General features: G+C 47.0%; 1 protein-coding gene and 1 long non-coding RNA gene across 2 annotated transcripts in view; one reads left to right on the plus strand and one right to left on the minus strand.

Moving 5' to 3' along the window:
- Window positions 1–14005, minus strand: part of LOC129823263 (probable ubiquitin-conjugating enzyme E2 W-B) — a 51953-nt gene extending 37948 nt beyond the window's left edge. The window contains exons 1-2 of the mRNA XM_055882180.1: window positions 13906–14005; window positions 8274–8365 (exon numbers count right to left, since the gene is read on the minus strand). Coding sequence (XP_055738155.1) covers window positions 8274–8365; window positions 13906–13938 — 125 coding nt within the window. The 5' untranslated portion in view covers window positions 13939–14005. The remainder of the gene's footprint in view (window positions 1–8273; window positions 8366–13905) is intronic.
- On the plus strand, window positions 13934–18916 carry LOC129823265 (uncharacterized). Its single transcript, XR_008754618.1, has 3 exons — window positions 13934–14038; window positions 15106–15764; window positions 15957–18916. It is a non-coding gene; the product is annotated as an uncharacterized LOC129823265 (long non-coding RNA).
- The last annotated feature ends 614 nt before the right edge of the window (window positions 18917–19530 follow it).

Here is a 19530-nt window from a genome sequence, read left to right on the forward strand (position 1 = left end):
GTCCGCCTTACACCGTCACGTCCGCCTTACACCGTCACGTCCGCCTTACACCGTCACGTCCGCCTTACACCGTCACGTCCGCCTTACACCGTCACGTCCGCCTTACACCGTCACGTCCGCCTTACACCGTCACGTCCGCCTTACACCGTCACGTCCGCCTTACACCGTCACCGCACGTCCGCTTACACCGTCACGTCCGCCTTACACCGTCACGTCCGCCTTACACCGTCACGTCCGCCTTACACCGTCACGTCCGCCTTACACCGTCACGTCCGCCTTACACCGTCACGTCCGCCTTACACCGTCACCGCATGTCCGCCTTACACCGTCACGTCCGCCTTACACCGTCAAATCCGCCTTACAGCGTCACCGCACGTCCGCCTTACACCGTCACGTCCGCCTTACACCGCACGTCCGCCTTACACCGCACGTCCGCCTTACACCGTCACGTCCGCCTTACACCGTCACGTCCGCCTTACACCGTCACGTCCGCCTTACACCGTCACGTCCGCCTTACACCGTCACGTCCGCCTTACACCGTCACGTCCGCCTTACACCGTCACGTCCGCCTTACACCGTCACGTCCGCCTTACACCGTCACGTCCGCCTTACACCGTCACGTCCGCCTTACACCGTCACGTCCGCCTTACACCGTCACGTCCGCCTTACACCGTCACGTCCGCCTTACACCGTCACGTCCGCCTTACACCGTCACGTCCGCCTTACACCGTCACGTCCGCCTTACACCGTCACGTCCGCCTTACACCGTCACGTCCGCCTTACACCGTCACGTCCGCCTTACACCGTCACGTCCGCCTTACACCGTCACGTCCGCCTTACACCGTCACGTCCGCCTTACACCGTCACGTCCGCCTTACACCGTCACGTCCGCCTTACACCGTCACGTCCGCCTTACACCGTCACGTCCGCCTTACACCGTCACGTCCGCCTTACACCGTCACGTCCGCCTTACACCGTCACCGCATGTCCGCCTTACACCGTCACGTCCGCCTTACACCGTCAAATCCGCCTTACAGCGTCACCGCACGTCCGCCTTACACCGTCACGTCCGCCTTACACCGCACGTCCGCCTTACACCGCACGTCCGCCTTACACCGTCACGTCCGCCTTACACCGTCACGTCCGCCTTACACCGTCACGTCCGCCTTACACCGTCACGTCCGCCTTACACCGTCACGTCCGCCTTACACCGTCACCGCATGTCCGCCTTACACCGTCACCGCATGTCCGCCTTACACCGTCACGTCCGCCTTACACCGTCACGTCCGCCTTACACCGTCACGTCCGCCTTACACCGTCACGTCCGCCTTACACCGTCACGTCCGCCTTACACCGTCACGTCCGCCTTACACCGTCACGTCCGCCTTACACCGTCACGTCCGCCTTACACCGTCACGTCCGCCTTACACCGTCACGTCCGCCTTACACCGTCACGTCCGCCTTACACCGTCACGTCCGCCTTACACCGTCACGTCCGCCTTACACCGTCACGTCCGCCTTACACCGTCACCGCATGTCTGCATTACACCGTCACCGCATGTCTACATTACACCGTCACCGCATGTCTACATTACACCGTCACCGCATGTCTGCATTACACCGTCACCGCATGTCTGCATTACACCGTCACCGCATGTCTACATTACACCGTCACCGCATGTCCGCCTTACACCGTCACGTCCGCCTTACACCGTCACGTCCGCCTTACACCGTCACGTCCGCCTTACACCGTCACGTCCGCCTTACACCGTCACCGCATGTCCGCCTTACACCGCATGTCCGCATTACACCGTCACCGTCACGTCCGCCTCACACCGTCACCGCATGTCCGCATTACACCGTCACCGTCACGTCCGCCTCACACCGTCACCGCATGTCCGCCTTACACCGCATGTCCGCATTACACCGTCACCGTCACGTCCGCCTCACACCGTCACCGCACGTCCGCCTCACACCGTCACCGCATGTCTGCATTACACCGTCACCGCATGTCCGCATTACACCGTCACCGCATGTCTGCATTACACCGTCACCGCATGTCTGCATTACACCGTCACCGCATGTCTGCATTACACCGTCACCGCATGTCTGCCTCACACCGTCACCGCATGTCTGCATTACACCGTCACCGCATGTCCGCATTACACCGTCACCGCATGTCTGCATTACACCGTCACCGCATGTCCGCCTTACACCGTCACCGCATGTCCGCATTACACCGTCACCGCATGTCTGCATTACACCGTCACCGCATGTCTGCATTACACCGTCACCGCATGTCCGCATTACACCGTCACCGCATGTCCGCCTCACACCGTCACCGCATGTCCGCATTACACCGTCACCGCATGTCTGCATCACACCGTCACCGCATGTCTGCATTACACCGTCACCGCATGTCCGCATTACACCGTCACCGCATGTCTGCATTACACCGTCACCGCATGTCCGCCTTACACCGTCACCGCATGTCCGCATTACACCGTCACGTCCGCCTTACACCGTCACGTCCGCCTTACACCGTCACGTCCGCCTTACACCGTCACCGCATGTCTGCATTACACCGTCACCGCATGTCTACATTACACCGTCACCGCATGTCCGCCTTACACCGTCACCGCATGTCCGCATTACACCGTCACCGCATGTCCGCATTACACCGTCACCGCATGTCCGCCTCACACCGTCACCGCATGTCCGCATTACACCGTCACCGCACGTCCGCCTCACACCGTCACCGCATGTCCGCATTACACCGTCACCGCATGTCTGCATTACACCGTCACCGCATGTCTGCATTACACCGTCACCGCATGTCTGCATTACACCGTCACCGCATGTCCGCCTCACACCGTCACCGCATGTCCGCATTACACCGTCACCGCACGTCCGCCTTACACCGTCACCGCATGTCTGCATTACACCGTCACCGCACGTCCGCATTACACCGTCACCGCACGTCCGCATTACACCGTCACCGCATGTCTGCATTACACCGTCACCGCATGTCTGCCTTACACCGTCACCGCATGTCTGCATTACACCGTCACCGCACGTCCGCCTCACACCGTCACCGCATGTCCGCATTACACCGTCACCGCATGTCCGCATTACACCGTCACCGCATGTCTGCATTACACCGTCACCGCATGTCTGCATTACACCGTCACCGCATGTCTGCATTACACCGTCACCGCATGTCTGCCTTACACCGTCACCGCATGTCTGCATTACACCGTCACCGCATGTCTGCATTACACCGTCACCGCATGTCTACACTACAGCGTTACACTACCCTCGCACCAAACTGTTAATCTACCCTGACACACTACCCTCACTACACTGGACACTACCCTCACTACACTGTTACACTACCCTCACTACACTGTCACACTACCCTCACTACACTGTTACACTACCCTCACTACACTGGACACTACCCTCACTACACTGTCACACTACCCTCACTACACTGTCACACTACCCTCACTACACTGTCACACTACCCTCACTACACTGTTACACTACCCTCACTACACTGTTACACTACCCTCACTACACTGTTACACTACCCTCACTACACTGTTACACTACCCTCACTACACTGTTACACTACCCTCTCTACACTACCCTGACACCACACTGTTAATCTACCCTGACAAACTACCCTACCATGACACACTTACCCTACCCTGTTACACTACCCTCACTACACTGTTACACTACCCTGTTACACTGTCACACTACCCTCACTACACTGTTACACTACCCTCACTACACTGTTACACTACCCTCACACTACACCGTTACACTACCCTCACCACACTGTTAATCTACCCTGTTACACTACCCTCACATCACACTGTTACACTACCCTCACATCACACTGTTACACTACCCTCACATCACACTGTTACACTACCCTCACATCACACTGTTACACTACCCTGACACTACACTGTTACACTACCCTCACATCACACTGTTACACTACCCTGACACTACACTGTTAATCTACCCTTTATGTGCTTTATGTCGTGTTCATGTGCTACCCTACCATGACACACTTATCCTACCCTGTTACACTACCCTGACACTACACTGTTACACTACCCTCACATCACACTGTTACACTACCCTGACACTACACTGTTAATCTACCCTTTATGTGCTTTATGTCGTGTTCATGTGCTACCCTACCATGACACACTTATCCTACCCTGTTACACTACCCTGACACTACACTGTTACACTACCCTCACATCACACTGTTACACTACCCTGACACTACACTGTTAATCTACCCTTTATGTGCTTTATGTCGTGTTCATGTGCTACCCTACCATGACACACTTATCCTACCCTGTTACACTACCCTCATATCACACTGTTACACTACCCTCACATCACACTGTTACACTACCCTCACATCACACTGTTACACTACCCTCACTACACTGTTACACTACCCTCACTACACTGTTACACTACCCTCACTACACTGTTACACTACCCTCACTATACTGTTACACTACCCTCACTACACTGTTAATCTACCCTCACTATACTGTTACACTACCCTCACTACACTGTTAATCTACCCTGGCACACTGCCCTCACTACACTGTTACACTACCCTGTTACACTGTCACACTACCCTCACTACACTGTTACACTACCCTCACTACACTGTTACACTACCCTCACTACACTGTTACACTACCCTCACTACACTACCCTACCATGACACACTGTTACCCTACCCTGTTACACTACCCTCACTACACTGTTACACTACCCTCACTACACTGTTACACTACCCTCACTATACTGTTACACTACCCTCACTACACTGTTAATCTACCCTCACTATACTGTTACACTACCCTCACTACACTGTTAATCTACCCTGGCACACTGCCCTCACTACACTGTTACACTACCCTGTTACACTGTCACACTACCCTCACTACACTGTTACACTACCCTCACTACACTGTTACACTACCCTCACTACACTGTTACACTACCCTCACTACACTACCCTACCATGACACACTGTTACCCTATCCTGTTACACTACCCTCACTACACTGTTACACTACCCTCACTACACTGTTACACTACCCTCATTACACTGTTACACTACCCTCATTACACTGTTACACTACCCTCACTACACTGTTACACTACCCTCACTACACTACCCTACCATGACACACTGTTACCCTATCCTGTTACACTACCCTCATTACACTGTTACACTACCCTCACTACACTGTTACACTACCCTCACTACACTACCCTACCATGACACACTGTTACCCTATCCTGTTACACTACCCTCACTACACTGTTACACTACCCTCACTACACTGTTACACTACCCTCACTACACTGTTACACTACCCTCACTACACTACCCTACCATGACACACTGTTACCCTATCCTGTTACACTACCCTCATTACACTGTTACACTACCCTCACTACACTGTTACACTACCCACACTACACTGTTACACTACCCTCACATCACACTGTCACACTACCCTCACATCACACTGTCACACTACCCTCACTACACTGTTACACTACCCTCACATCACACTGTTACACTACCCTCACTACACTGTTACACTACCCTCACATCACACTGTTACACTACCCTCACATCACACTGTCACACTACCCTCACTACACTGTTACACTACCCTCACTACACTGTTACACTACCCTCACTACACTGTTACACTACCCTCACTACACTGTTACACTACCCACACTACACTGTTACACTACCCACACTACCCTGTTACACTACCCTCACTACACTGTTACACTACCCACACCATTATCCTACCCTGACACACTACCCTACCATGACACACTGTTACCCTACCCTGTTACACTACCCTCACTACACTGTTACACTACCCTCACACTACACCGTTACACTACCCTCACTACACTGTCACACTACCCTCACACTACACTGTTACACTACCCTCACTATACTGTTACACTACCCTCACACTACACCGTTACACTACCCTCACTATACTGTTACACTACCCTCACACTACACTGTTACACTACCCTCACTATACTGTTACACTACCCTCACTACACTGTTACACTACCCACACCATTATCCTACCCTGACACACTACCCTACACTGTTACACTACCCTCACTACACTGTTACACTACCCTCACTACACTGTTACACTACCCTCACACTACACCGTTACACTACCCTGACACTACACTGTTAATCTACCCTTTATGTGCTTTATGTCGTGTTCATGTGCTAGTCGGAACTAGGAAATGTCCAACTTGCTAACTGGTTGAACGCGGTACGTGTATAACTACAACCAGTAAGCAAGTCTGACATGTCCGAGTTTCCTAGTTCCGACTAGCATGTGAATGCGACAATAGCTAGAGTACCAGTCAGTGGGTCTGGGATGACCTTGTTTGATCCACAGCCCAGCAGCATGGCCGTGGCTAGAGAGGCAGTCAGCTTCCTTATCTCTGGGTGTATCTGAAGAAGACGTTAGACTTTGTCACTATTAAAAAACAACTTTAATGAGCAAGCCTTCCTTCATGACCTGGCCTCTGTAAATTGGTATAGAATCAGCTTGATCCCCTCTGTCATAGACGCTTGATAAAACACTTTAATGAGCAAGCCTTCCTTCATGACCTGGCCTCTGTAAAATGGTATAGAATCAGCTTGATCCCCTCTGTCATAGACGCTTGATAAAACACTTTAATGAGCAAGCCTTCCTTCATGACATGGCCTCTGTAAAATGGTATAGAATCAGCTTGGACCTTGTTTTTTATATATTTTCAGTGGTATTGTTAACAAACACGCCCCCATAAAGAAAATGAGAATTAAAAACAGGTTCAGCCCCTGGTTCGACCGTGATCTGGCAGAGTTACTCCACCTCAAGAATTGCATTTGGCAAAAGGCTCGGCATACGCATACTCAGGCTGACTGGCTCGTGCAGTCAGGCTATCCGGAAGGCTAAAGTTAGTTAGTTACTTTAATGAGCAGTTCTCTCTCTGTGGGTCTAACCCCGAGAAGTTCTGGAAAACGGTTAAAGACCTGGAGAATAAACCCTCCTCCTCACAGCTGCCCATGTCCCTTAATGATGATGTGGTTGTTACTGACTAGAAGCACATGGCTGAGCTCTTTAATCACCACTTCATTAATTCAGGATTCCTATTTGACTCAGCCATGCCTCCTTGCCCGTCCACCATTTCCTCATCTCCCACCCCTTCTAATGCGACTATCCCCGATGCTTCTCCCTATTTTCCCCCTGCCCTGCTACAAAGTTTCTCCCTGCAGGCGGTCACTGAGTCCGAGGTGCTAAAGGAGCTCCTTAAACTTGACCCCAAAAAAACATCTAGGTCAGATGGTTTAGACCCTTTCTTCTTTAAGGTTGCTGCCCCTATCATCACCAAGCCTATCTCTGACTTTTATAACCTGTCTCTCCTCTCTGGGGAGGTTCCCATTGCTTGGAAGGCAGCCACAGTGCATCCTTTATTTAACTGACTTGCCTAGTTAAATAAAAAATAACAATTGTTGTCTCTACCTTCTTGCCCTTTGTGCTGTTGTCTGTGTCCAATAATGTTTGTACCATGTTTTGCGCTGCTGCCATGTTATGTTGTTGTCATATGTTGTTACCATGCTGTGTTGTCGTCTTAGGTCTCTCTTTATGTAGTGTTGTGTTGTCTCTCTTGTCGTGATGTCTGTTTTGACCTATTTTTAATTGTATTTTTAATCCCAGCCCCCGTCCCCGCAGGAGGCCTTTTGCCTTTTGGTAGGCCGTCAATGTAAATAAGAATTTGTGCTTAACTGTCCTCCCTTGTTAAATAGCTTTTTAAAATGTATCTAACCACCTGTACCTGGGATTTGTGTACTGTGTTATCTTCTATACATGATGGATCCATACCGACGCCCCTGAGTACTGAGCAGGTACTTGGTGTGTACTGTGTTATCTTCTATACATGATGGATCCATACCGACACCCCTGAGTACTGAGCAGGTACTTGGTGTGTACTGTGTTATCTTCTATACATGATGGATCCATACCGACGCCCCTGAGTACTGAGCAGGTACTTGGTGTGTGTTCATCTTCTTCACAATGAAATGAGCCAGTGGGAAATGTTACAGATCTGTGCAAAAAAGCAAGACATGCATATCCACACTAGGACACATAAGAGTCAGCAAGCTGACGTACACTCACTGTGTGATTGTGTTCTGTACACTTTTCTCATTGAGCGTCATTCCAGGGGGCGGATCATTTTGCAAAGCCATTAGTTCCTTTTGTAGCCTTTTCTGTAAGAGAAGAAAGAACATGTTTAAACTGTAGCCAGATTATAATATTGGGAAATCCAATTTCAGATTATCATTAAAAAAAAATGTTTAAAACTGTACACATGAAACGTGTAGCTAAACTGATGTAACAAATCTCCAAAGACCTGTCAGTGCTCATAGACTAGACTAGATACAAATCAAGCCGGCTGGATGTGTCGTAATATCCTCTAGCTTGGAGAGTGGGTGCTAAATAAAAGCCTGTAGCTTCCCAGTTCATATGACGACATTTTGTGGCGTTCCTGTTTCTGTTGGCGTTTGTTTTACCTTAGTTCTACATTTCTCGAAAGGGGCTTATTTAAGATGGTGAGGAAAGCCCTTTTAAAAGAATAACCAGGCAACCTCTACTGACGGGATGAGGTCAATATCCTTCCAGGATACCCGGGCCAGGTTGATTAGAAAAGGCCTGCTCGCTGAAGTGTTTTAGGGTGCGTTTGAAAGTGATGAGGGGTGGTCGTTTGACCGCGGATCCATTGCGGACGCAGGCAATGAGGCAGTGATCACTGAGATCCTGGTTGAAGACAGCAGAGGTGTATTTAGAGGGCAGGTTGGTCAGGATGATATCTATGAGGGTGCCCATGTTTACGGATTTAGGGTTGTACCTGGTAGGTTCCTTGATAATTTGTGTGAGATTGAGAGCATCTAACTTAGATTGTAGGACGGCCGGGATGTTAAGCATATCCCAGTTTAGGTCCCCTAACAGTACAAACTTTGAAGATAAATGGGGGAAATTAATTCACATATGGTGTCCAGGGCACAGCTGGGAGCTGAGGGGGGTCTATAACAAGCGGCAACAGTGAGAGACTTATTTCTGGAAAGGTGGATTTTTAAAAATAGATGCTCGAACTGTTTGGGTACAGACCTGGATAGTATGACAGAACTCTGCAGGATATCTCTACAGTAGATTGCAACTCAACCCGCTTTTGCAGTTCTATCTTGGTGGACAATGTTGTGGTTGGAAATTTCCGAATTTTTGGTGGCCTTCCTAAGCCAGGATTCAGACAAGGTTAGGATATCAGGGTTGGCAGAGTGTGCTAAAGGTGTGAATAAAACAAACTTAGGGAGGAAGCTTCTGATGTTAACATATATGAAACCAAGGCTTTTACAGTTACCAAAGTCAACAAATGAGAGCACCTGGGTAATAGGAGTGGAATTAGGGGCTACAGGGCCTGGGTTAACCTCTACATCAGAGAAACAGAGGAGGAGCAGGATAAGGATACGGCTAAAGGCTATAAGAACTGGTCGTCTAGTGCGTTGGGGACAGAGAATGAAAGGAGCAGATTTCTGGGCGTGGTAAAATAGATTTATAATGTACAGACAAGGGTATGGTAGGATGTGAGTACAGTGGAGGTAAACCTAGGCGTTGAGTGATGAGAGGTTTTGTCTCTGGAGGCACCAGTTAAGCCAGGTGAGGTCTCTGCATGTGTGTGGAGTGGGACGAAAGAGCTATCTATCGAAGGCATTTTGAGCGGGACTGAGGACTGTGAAATAAAACATTAAGAACTAGCCAAGACAGCAGTAGACAAGGCATATTGACATTAGAGAGAAGCATAAAGCAATCACAGGTGTTGATCAGGAGAGCTAAGACAACAACGGGTAAATGACAGGACCTGAGTACGAGGCTGGGGCCGACAGGTAAACAAAATGAAGTACCGTGTTATTGAAACAGTACAGGGGGCATCAGCTGTGTAGCAGAGTGATCATAGGGTCAGAAGAGCAGCAATAGGTGAGTCAGGGTGCCATTCGGTAGTCACTACTGCACTAGGCGAGCAGGGGACAGCGTTCAGAAAAGCTAGCGGGGCGGGGCTAGTAGATGGTTCTTTGGCGACATTGTAACAGAATAACCTGTTGAGACCACATCGGTCGATCACGTCGGCAGACCAGTCGTGATGGATCGGCGGGACTCTGTGTCGACAATAAAGGGTCCAGGCCAATTGGCAAAGGAGGTATTGTAGCACTAGAATTAGCTGGTTATATGGGCTTAGCTCGAGGCTAGCTGGTGCTTGCTTCGGGACAGAGGCTTTAGCTAACAGTAGCCACTCGTTTGCAGCTAGCTAGCTGCGATAATCCGGTGTAATGATCCAGAGCGGCAGGCATCCGGTGATGTGGTAGAGAGAAGAAGTCCGATATGCTCTGGGATTGATATCGCGCTGTGCAGACTGGCAGGTGTTGTCCGGGCTAAGGAAGGCTGGTGACCGAGGAAAAGGTGAAGACCGTTAGACCGTCACCCCTCAGAGCATGGTTCCTCTCTACCCAGTACAGGACTGGTCACCCCTCAGAGCCTGGTTCCTCTCTACCCAGTACAGCCAGTAGAGGACTGGTCACCCCTCAGAGCCTGGTTCCTCTGGTCTACCCAGTACAGCCAGTAGAGGACTGGTCACCCCTCAGAGCCTGGTTCCTCTGGTCTACCCAGTACAGCCAGTAGAGGACTGGTCACCCCTCAGAGCCTGGTTCCTCTGGTCTACCCAGTACAGCCAGTAGAGGACTGGTCACCCCTCAGAGCCTGGTTCCTCTGGTCTACCCAGTACAGCCAGTAGAGGACTGGCCACCCCTCAGAGCCTGGTTCCTCTGGTCTACCCAGTACAGCCAGTAGAGGACTGGCCACCCCTCAGAGCCTGGTTCCTCTCTAGGTTTCATCAGTGTCATATCTTCAGTATCATTAAAGGTGAAGACTGTTATTTTATCAAATCAATTCTCTGTAATTATTATTACGTGATTAAACTAATCATGTACATTTAACTAGGAAGTCGGGGCACCACAGAAAATGTTCAGGTTACAAAGATATAATTTTCCGAATATAACTCTTCAGATACTTTAATATCTGATCAATTAGTCTCCCGATATGTCGGCTTGGTATAGAAAGAAAAGTGGGTGTGGACCGATTAATGAGCGGGAAAGACAAAATGGATCACTACACACAGTGGATAATTATATTCATTGAAATGCTAATCCTTTGAACATAAAACGCTCGCTCACTCTGGAATAATTGCAATCAATATATTTACGCCCATTTTTTCGTTGTGGTCTTCTCTGTTGGAATCGTCGGTCCGTCTGCTGGAGACTCAGTTCATCAGAGAGTCTCTGGCTACTCATGGTGGTGGCTCTATCGGCGGCTCCTGACAGTGTCTGTTGTATTGCATACGTCAGGTGTCCATTGTTCTTAGAGTAGATGTTTCGGCAGTTGTCGGTATTCGCATCCCAGGTTTATATTTCTAGCTGCAGACTAGTAATTAGTATCTAAGATTTGCTCTTATTCTGTAGGTATCGATAGTCTCAGAGCTTAACCATTTCCAGCCGTGTAGCCAATGCGCCACGTGGTTTGGTTTTTTAGTCTTGGTACTCAACCATTGCAACCACTGGGGGGGGGTTGCTAAGTCTGAAGAGTATTTCCTCAGGAGGGGGTTTTATTCGTAACAATAGAAAAGGGCGGTTCCATGACGCCTGATCATGTCTGTGCTCACGGGGGATAGGCCGCTGACTAGTTTAACTTTTACAGGGAATACAATTCTCTCACTCTAAAAGGTTAAAATCACATTACATTTCACAAATACTTTAATCTTTACTCATTAATTTTCTACAAGAATTAGATGCAAACCCCATAATTGAGAAATGTACACATTCAGAGATAGTTATGTGTGTTTCCTGTCTTCCATGAGCTCACCAAATGAAACACACTCATCATAGCGATCCCCTACGTGTCCACGGACCCTTCCCACAAGTGAACATATAGTTTAATTCTCCCATTTTGGGGATTTAGGAGTTCGGCCATTTTGGGGATTTAGGAGTTCGGCCAAGTGAAATCCCTTGTTCTCTCTCCATATTCTCTCTTTCTGCATGGCCAGGGGGAAACAGTCTCTGCCAGGAATTTACAACCTGAGATAACAGAACCTGGGTGTAGGAGAGAATGAGAGGGGGAAGCCACGATCTAAACCCAGAAAGGGCCACGTCATGACACTAGGTTCTGGCTTTTCTAGGGAGTTTTTCCTAGCCACCGTGCTTCTACACCTGCATTGCTTGCTGTTTGGGGGTTTTAGGCTGGGTTTCTGTACAGCACTTTGTGACATCGGCTGATGTAAAAAGGACTTTATAAATACATTTGATTTAAAGTTGGAAGCACAGAATCGTCTAGAATGTCATTGTATGCTGTAGCGATAAGATTTCCCTTCACTGGAACTAAGGGGCCTGAACCATGAAAAACAGCCCCAGACCATTATTCCTCCTCCTCCAAACTTTACAGTTGGCACTATGTGGTCGGGCAGTAGCGTTCTCCTGGCGTCCGCCAAACCCAGATTTGTTCGTCGGACTGCCAGAAGCGTAATTCAGAGAACGTGTTTCCACTGCTCCAATAAAGGTGAGCTTTACACCACTACAGCCAAGGCTTGGCATTGCGCATGTGTGCGGCTGCTCGGCCACGGAAACCCATATCCCGAAGCTCTCAACGAACAGTTCTTGTACTGACGTTGCTTCCAGAGGCAGGTTGGAACTTGGTAGTGAGTGTTGCAACCGAGGACAGACGATTTTTACGTGCTACGGGATTCAACACTCGGCGGTTCCATTCTGTGAGCTTGTGTGGCCTACCACTTCGTGGCTGCGCCGTTGTTGCTCGTTAATGTTTCCACTTCACAATAATAACAACACTGGGTGCAGCTCTAGCAGTGCAGAAATTTGATAAACTGACTTGTTGGAAAGGTGGCATCCTGTGACGGTGCCACATTGAAAGTCACTGAGCGCTTCAGTAAGGCCATTCTACTGACAATGTTTGTCTATGGAGATTGCATGGCGGTGTGCTCGATTTCATACCTGTCAGCAACGTTTGTGGCTGAAATAGCCGAATCCACTCATTTGAAATCGTGTCCATATACTTTTAAATATATAGTGTATGTATACGGACGCCTTAATAACCTTGCGTCTGATACTCGCATAAACTCTGTCTACACTAGCAGTAATATAACTAACGTTGCACAGCTATTAGCTTAGAAGTGTTTACTATCATAACAGCTAGCTAACATTTGGACAACCAGTTGCCTGGATACTCAGAACACAGAACTAGCTAATCCACTTCATGAATTCAGACAAGCTGACCCAGTCAGCCACCTGACATCGCGAACAACTTTAGCTAGCTAACGTTAGTATACTAACTAGCTGCTTATGTTGCTCGTCGCCATGTCACTGCACCCATAACTACCGGTTGCTATGTTTGTCAGTTAAGTTTGCCAGCTAACTATTTAAAACGTGAAACTGAGAGTCCAACGGGGAGTAGTATCTAACTAGCTAACGTTAGCTTGCTAACGTCGTTAGCAACTCTGTTCTTCCTAGCTGTTCATGATAACTAGATGCAGGCGTTGAAACCCGAGGTAACTATAAAATAACGGTTAAAACGTCAACTCGCATCTTAAACAGACTTATGTTAGTTATATACACATACTGATTTAAAAAATGTGTTGAAATAACAGAAGAAAAGATAAAACACAATAGAAGGTGATCACTGTCTGTAGAATTCCTACCTGCATCGACGCCATGATGGAAACCCCCTGCATCAGGGCAACGCAGAACGAAACGCTACGTCAGGGTATCACATGGGATGGGGGAAGCGTTGTGTTGACGGAACAAAAACAAAACAAAAGTGCGCTGATTGCGGTAAGCGTTGTGAAAATGTAGTGAGACAATTATTTCCCTTCCCAGTATGTACTGTGCAGGGCAACAGAAAAGCGAACCAAAATACTCTTGTATTGAATCCTTGAGCAGCGCATTTAATCGGAAACGTGAATTCAATTGAGATGTCACTTGGTGGACTAGAAACTGTACTGAAAAAAGCTCAATGACCTCTAGTAGTTGCATCAAGATAAAGGGCCCTTTCAAACTGTTTCTCAAATTCCACAGATTTTCCTGTAGATAATCAGAACCACTTTTAGGTGTGGAAAAGTGAATAACATTGATGCTTGTATTACAGGCTGTTGAATACCAGCCCAACAACACACTCATTATCACACTGTACCTCAGTCCCACTGAGACATTTTTTATTATTACAATTTCCACAACAACAACAAAAAAACAGTTTTGGGTGACATTCACACATACCAGGTATTATATTGTTTCATTTTGAACAGATTGATTTTCTGGATGAACCCGTTGTGTTTAGATACGATTCCTCCTATTCATGTCCCCGTGAGCAAAATGGATCCATGTCAGCAGGGTTATTGCAGAGCGCCTGGTAATCTGACTCCCAAATAACCTTTTTAGGTCATAGACACAGCCTCTCCACTGCTGGGAGGGAGCCGGGAGAGCTGGCCAGATGCCTGAGAGGCTTCGGTGAAATTAGTGCAGGGATAAAACACTCCCCGATCACTACAATGACGAATAGCATATTCTTCCTCTCACATAAAAGGAATTATCAGGATCCGTTTGACATTTTCATTGTCGTCGTGATATTATTTTGGCCATTGCCTCATAAATTCAAAAAGGCACCTGCACATGTGAGCTATCTTATTGCAGGTGCATGGTAACAATGAGATAACTCACACACTGCTTCTGCTATCTTATTGCAGGTGCCTGGTAACAATGAGATAACTCACACACTGCTTCTGCTATCTTACTGCAGGTGCCTGGTAACAATGAGATAACTCACACACTGCTTCTGCTATCTTACTGCAGGTGCCTGGTAACAATGAGATAACTCACACACTGCTTCTGCTATCTTACTGCAGGTGCCTGGTAACAATGCCTCCAACAACGCCTCCATCCACAGACGCGCCTTCATCCACAGACGCACCTCCATCCACAGACACGTCTTCATCCACAGACGCACCTCCATCCACAGACACGTCTTCATCCACAGACGCACCTCCATCCACAGACGCACCTCCATCCACAGACACGTCTTCATCCACAGACGCGCCTTCATCCACAGACGCACCTCCATCCACAGACACGTCTTCATCCACAGACGCACCTCCATCCACAGACACGTCTTCATCCACAGACGCACCTCCATCCACAGACACGTCTTCATCCACAGACGCACCTCCATCCACAGACGCGCCTTCATCCACAGACGCACCTCCATCCACAGACACGTCTTCATCCACAGACGCGCCTTCATCCACAGACGCACCTCCATCCACAGACACGTCAGACCCACTTCAAGTGATTTGCGAGGCTGACATCTTTGGCAAGCATGCATCTGTCACTTATGAAGACATTTTAATACATCTGACAAACTTTCTTGTGCTGCCAAACTTTCTTGTGCTGCCTGTGGATCAGTGCCCGTTCCACAACCGGGGGGGGAACATGTAAAGATTGCCATGTCCTTCCGCCCTTTGAGGTCCAAATCAGTTTGAGAGGCACAGCAAGCATCATTGAATGTGTGAGTTAATCCAATCCTATCATGGGTTTGTTGTATTTCTCTACATGCAATGAAGGATGTCACAGGCTTGTATCTTTGAACTTCTTATGTTATTTAGACATTGGTTGGCATCTACTAAAGTACGCATGCTTACACAAATCTATTTGTTTAAAAAAAACTGTAATTTAGTAATAGTATTTTTTTAACATCCAGGTTCATCCTGTGGACTAAGGAGGTTGTCAACCACAGATTAAAGGCCGACGTCATGCTGGGGACTAAGGAGGTTGTCAACCACAGATTAAAGGCCGACGTCATGCTGGGGACTAAGGAGGTTGTCAACCACTTGTGGTGGTGTTGTACGAGGAGTTAATTTATTTATTGTCAGTCATATTTATCTTGTCTTATTTATTACTCTTGTGTTATGCTTAGCTGTGAAGCTAGCACTCGTCCCTGAGTTGCTGAAATAATTTCTGCAATAGGCAAAGTGGGGAATGCATGCATTGCGATTGTATGTGTCAGGACCTGTGGAAGGGTGTTACTCACCATGTGGGGAATGAACACACATGGACAACTGGGACATTGTGAACACGACAGCCTGGGGGACAACCACACCAAGGAATGAATCACAAAGGGCTCTCACAGACATCGTCCTCAACACAAGGTGACTGAAGGAGCTTCGTAAATACCTCAACTTCAGGAGGGTTACGTATTTTCTCAAGGATACTTCCCCCTATTTAAGCAATTGGTTACAGATAATGGTCCATTGTACATTACTCCAGTACTGTCCTCAGGGACCACCAGAAGATGTTTACACATATTGGTCTATTGGTCACAGAGGAGAGGGTTGGGAAACCCTGCATTAGGGGTTTGTTTGACATGCAGACAGCCAAAGGAGGATTACAATTTAGTTGATTTCATGATGCTCATTACGACTTGATTTCATGATGCTTCATTACGACATGATTTCATGATGCTCATTACGACTTGATTTCGTGATGCTCATTACGACTTGATTTCATGATGCTCATCGACATGATTTCATGATGCTCATTACGACTTGATTTCATGATGCTCATTACGACTTGATTTCATGATGCTCATTACGACTTGATTTCATGATGCTCATTACGACTTGATTTCGTGATGCTCATTACGACTTGATTTCATGATGCTCATTACGACTTGATTTCGTGATGCTCATTACGACTTGATTTCATGATGCTCATTACGACTTGATTTCGTGATGCTCATTACGACTTGATTTCATGATGCTCATTACGACTTGATTTCGTGATGCTCAATACGACTTGATTTCATGATGCTCATGATGACTTGATTTCATGATGCTCATGATGACTTGATTTCATGATGCTTATTACGACTTGATTTCATGATGCTTCATTACGACTTGATTTCGTGATGCTCATTACGACTTGATTTCATGATGCTCATTACGACTTGATTTCGTGATGCTCATTACGACTTGATTTCGTGATGCTCATCGACATGATTTCATGATGCTCATTACGACTTGATTTCATGATACTCATTACGACTTGATTTCATGATGCTCATTACGACTTGATTTCATGATGCTCATTACGACTTGATTTCATGATGCTCATTACGACTTGATTTCGTGATGCTCATTACGACTTGATTTCGTGATGCTCATTACGACTTGATTTCATGATGCTCATTACGACTTGATTTCGTGATGCTCAATACGACTTGATTTCATGATGCTCATGATGACTTGATTTCATGATGCTCATGATGACTTGATTTCATGATGCTCATTACGACTTGATTTCATGATGCTCATTACGACTTGATTTCATGATGCTCATTACGACTTGATTTCATGATGCTCATTACGACTTGATTTCATGATGCTCATGATGACTTGATTTCATGATGCTCATTACGACTTGATTTCATGATGCTCATTACGACATGATTTCATGATGCTCATTATGACTTGTCTGTCAACTGTTGGACCTTATATTGACAGGTGTGTGCCTTTCCAAATCAATATAATTTATCACAGGTGGATTCCAATCAAGTTGTAGAAATATCTCAAGGATAATCAATGATTTACCTGAGCTCAATTCTGAGTCTCATAGAAAAGGGTCTGAATACTTATGTAAATAAGGCATTTCTGTTTTTCTATTTTTAATACATTTGCAAACAATTCTAAACACCTGTTTTCACTTTGTCATTATGGGGTATTGTGTCATGAAAACTCAATTTAATCCATTTTAAAATTATGCTGTAACACAAAAAAAAATGTTGGAAAAAGTCGAGGGGTGTGAATACTCCCTGAAGGCGTTGTATAGTGTAAGTCCCCACTCTATTTGAAGTCGAGGGGTCTGAATACTCCCTGAAGGCGTTGTATAGTGTAAGTCCCCACTCTATTTGAAGTCCAGGGGTGTGAATACTCCCTGAAGGCGTTGTATAGTGTAAGTCCCCACTCTATTTGAAGTGGAGGGGTGTGAATACTCCCTGAAGGCGTTGTATAGTGTAAGTCCCCACTCTATTTGAAGTGGAGGGGTGTGAATACTCCCTGAAGGCGTTGTATAGTGTAAGTCCCCACTCTATTTGAAGTCCAGGGGTGTGAATACTCCCTGAAGGCGTTGTATAGTGTAAGTCCCCACTCTATTTGAAGTCCAGGGGTGTGAATACTCCCTGAAGGCGTTGTATAGTGTAAGTCCCCACTCTATTTGAAGTCGAGGTTAGAGAAGGACGTTTTGAACAACAGAATTTTTTCAAGTCTGCCCCACCCACCTGTTCACACTCACACATTGGCCAAACACAGGATCTATCTAAATTCATTTCCTGAATTGCTTTACAGCCTATCTCTTTTGCCTCCTTCTCAAAACCTATTGGAGAAGAGGGTCCGAGGGGCGTGACCCTGGCCTTTTTTCTACCATACGATTGAGAAGTAGGCGAGGACGTGGGATTCCAGAAACTGTGAGTGATTGAATATAAACAGGAACTTCTCAGTGTATATCTCCTTTCTCTAAACCAATGAGGGAAGTGATACACAACCTTATTTGTTCTGATTTACCCAGATTACAAGATCTTTGACCTTACTAATTGTCCTTGAAAGTACTTTTAAAAAATATATATTTTTTATAACACAATGAATACTCTCAAATTATGTTGGTTTATAGCTACAGAAGACTGTGTAAAAAAAAAAAGGCTGAACTTTGGAGTGTCTAAAGACTACGAAGAATACACATGGATACATCCTGGACAGCGAAAGCAAGATTTTGAGGAAGTGGGTTGGAATCTGGTGGCGGGACGCCAAGGAGAAGTACCTCAAAATTAACATCGATCTAAATATCCTTATGCTGTGCAGAAGGTCTACAGAGCCAGACCATGTTCTTAGCTTTACTAAACATGGCCTTACTTTTGACATTATTTCATTAAAGGACACATAATCACCCCGTTCAATTTGCCAAGCAGCTCCTCCTAAATGGCTCTTCACAAAAAGTGACAAATGATTGGTTTAGAAGACAAAATAAGTGTGACAATGTGATTCTAGCCTATTGAAACAGCACAGAGCAGACCATCCCCAAACCCCATGTTGTTGCACAACCGAACCTTATTGTGATTTAGATTGTGGTCGGTGGTCTTTTGAATGCAGGTGATCATGTGATGACAGGGGGGGGGGCTTTTAAACAGGTCTTTACACAGATCCATTGATCCATCTATGCTGCTACGTCTTACCGGGTCCACCTGTCAGCCATAGCTCTATTAAAATATATTGTTGGCATCTTTA

This window comes from Salvelinus fontinalis, chromosome 25 (assembly GCF_029448725.1).
Source record: "Salvelinus fontinalis isolate EN_2023a chromosome 25, ASM2944872v1, whole genome shotgun sequence".
In the NCBI taxonomy this organism is placed as follows: Eukaryota; Metazoa; Chordata; class Actinopteri; order Salmoniformes; family Salmonidae; genus Salvelinus; species Salvelinus fontinalis.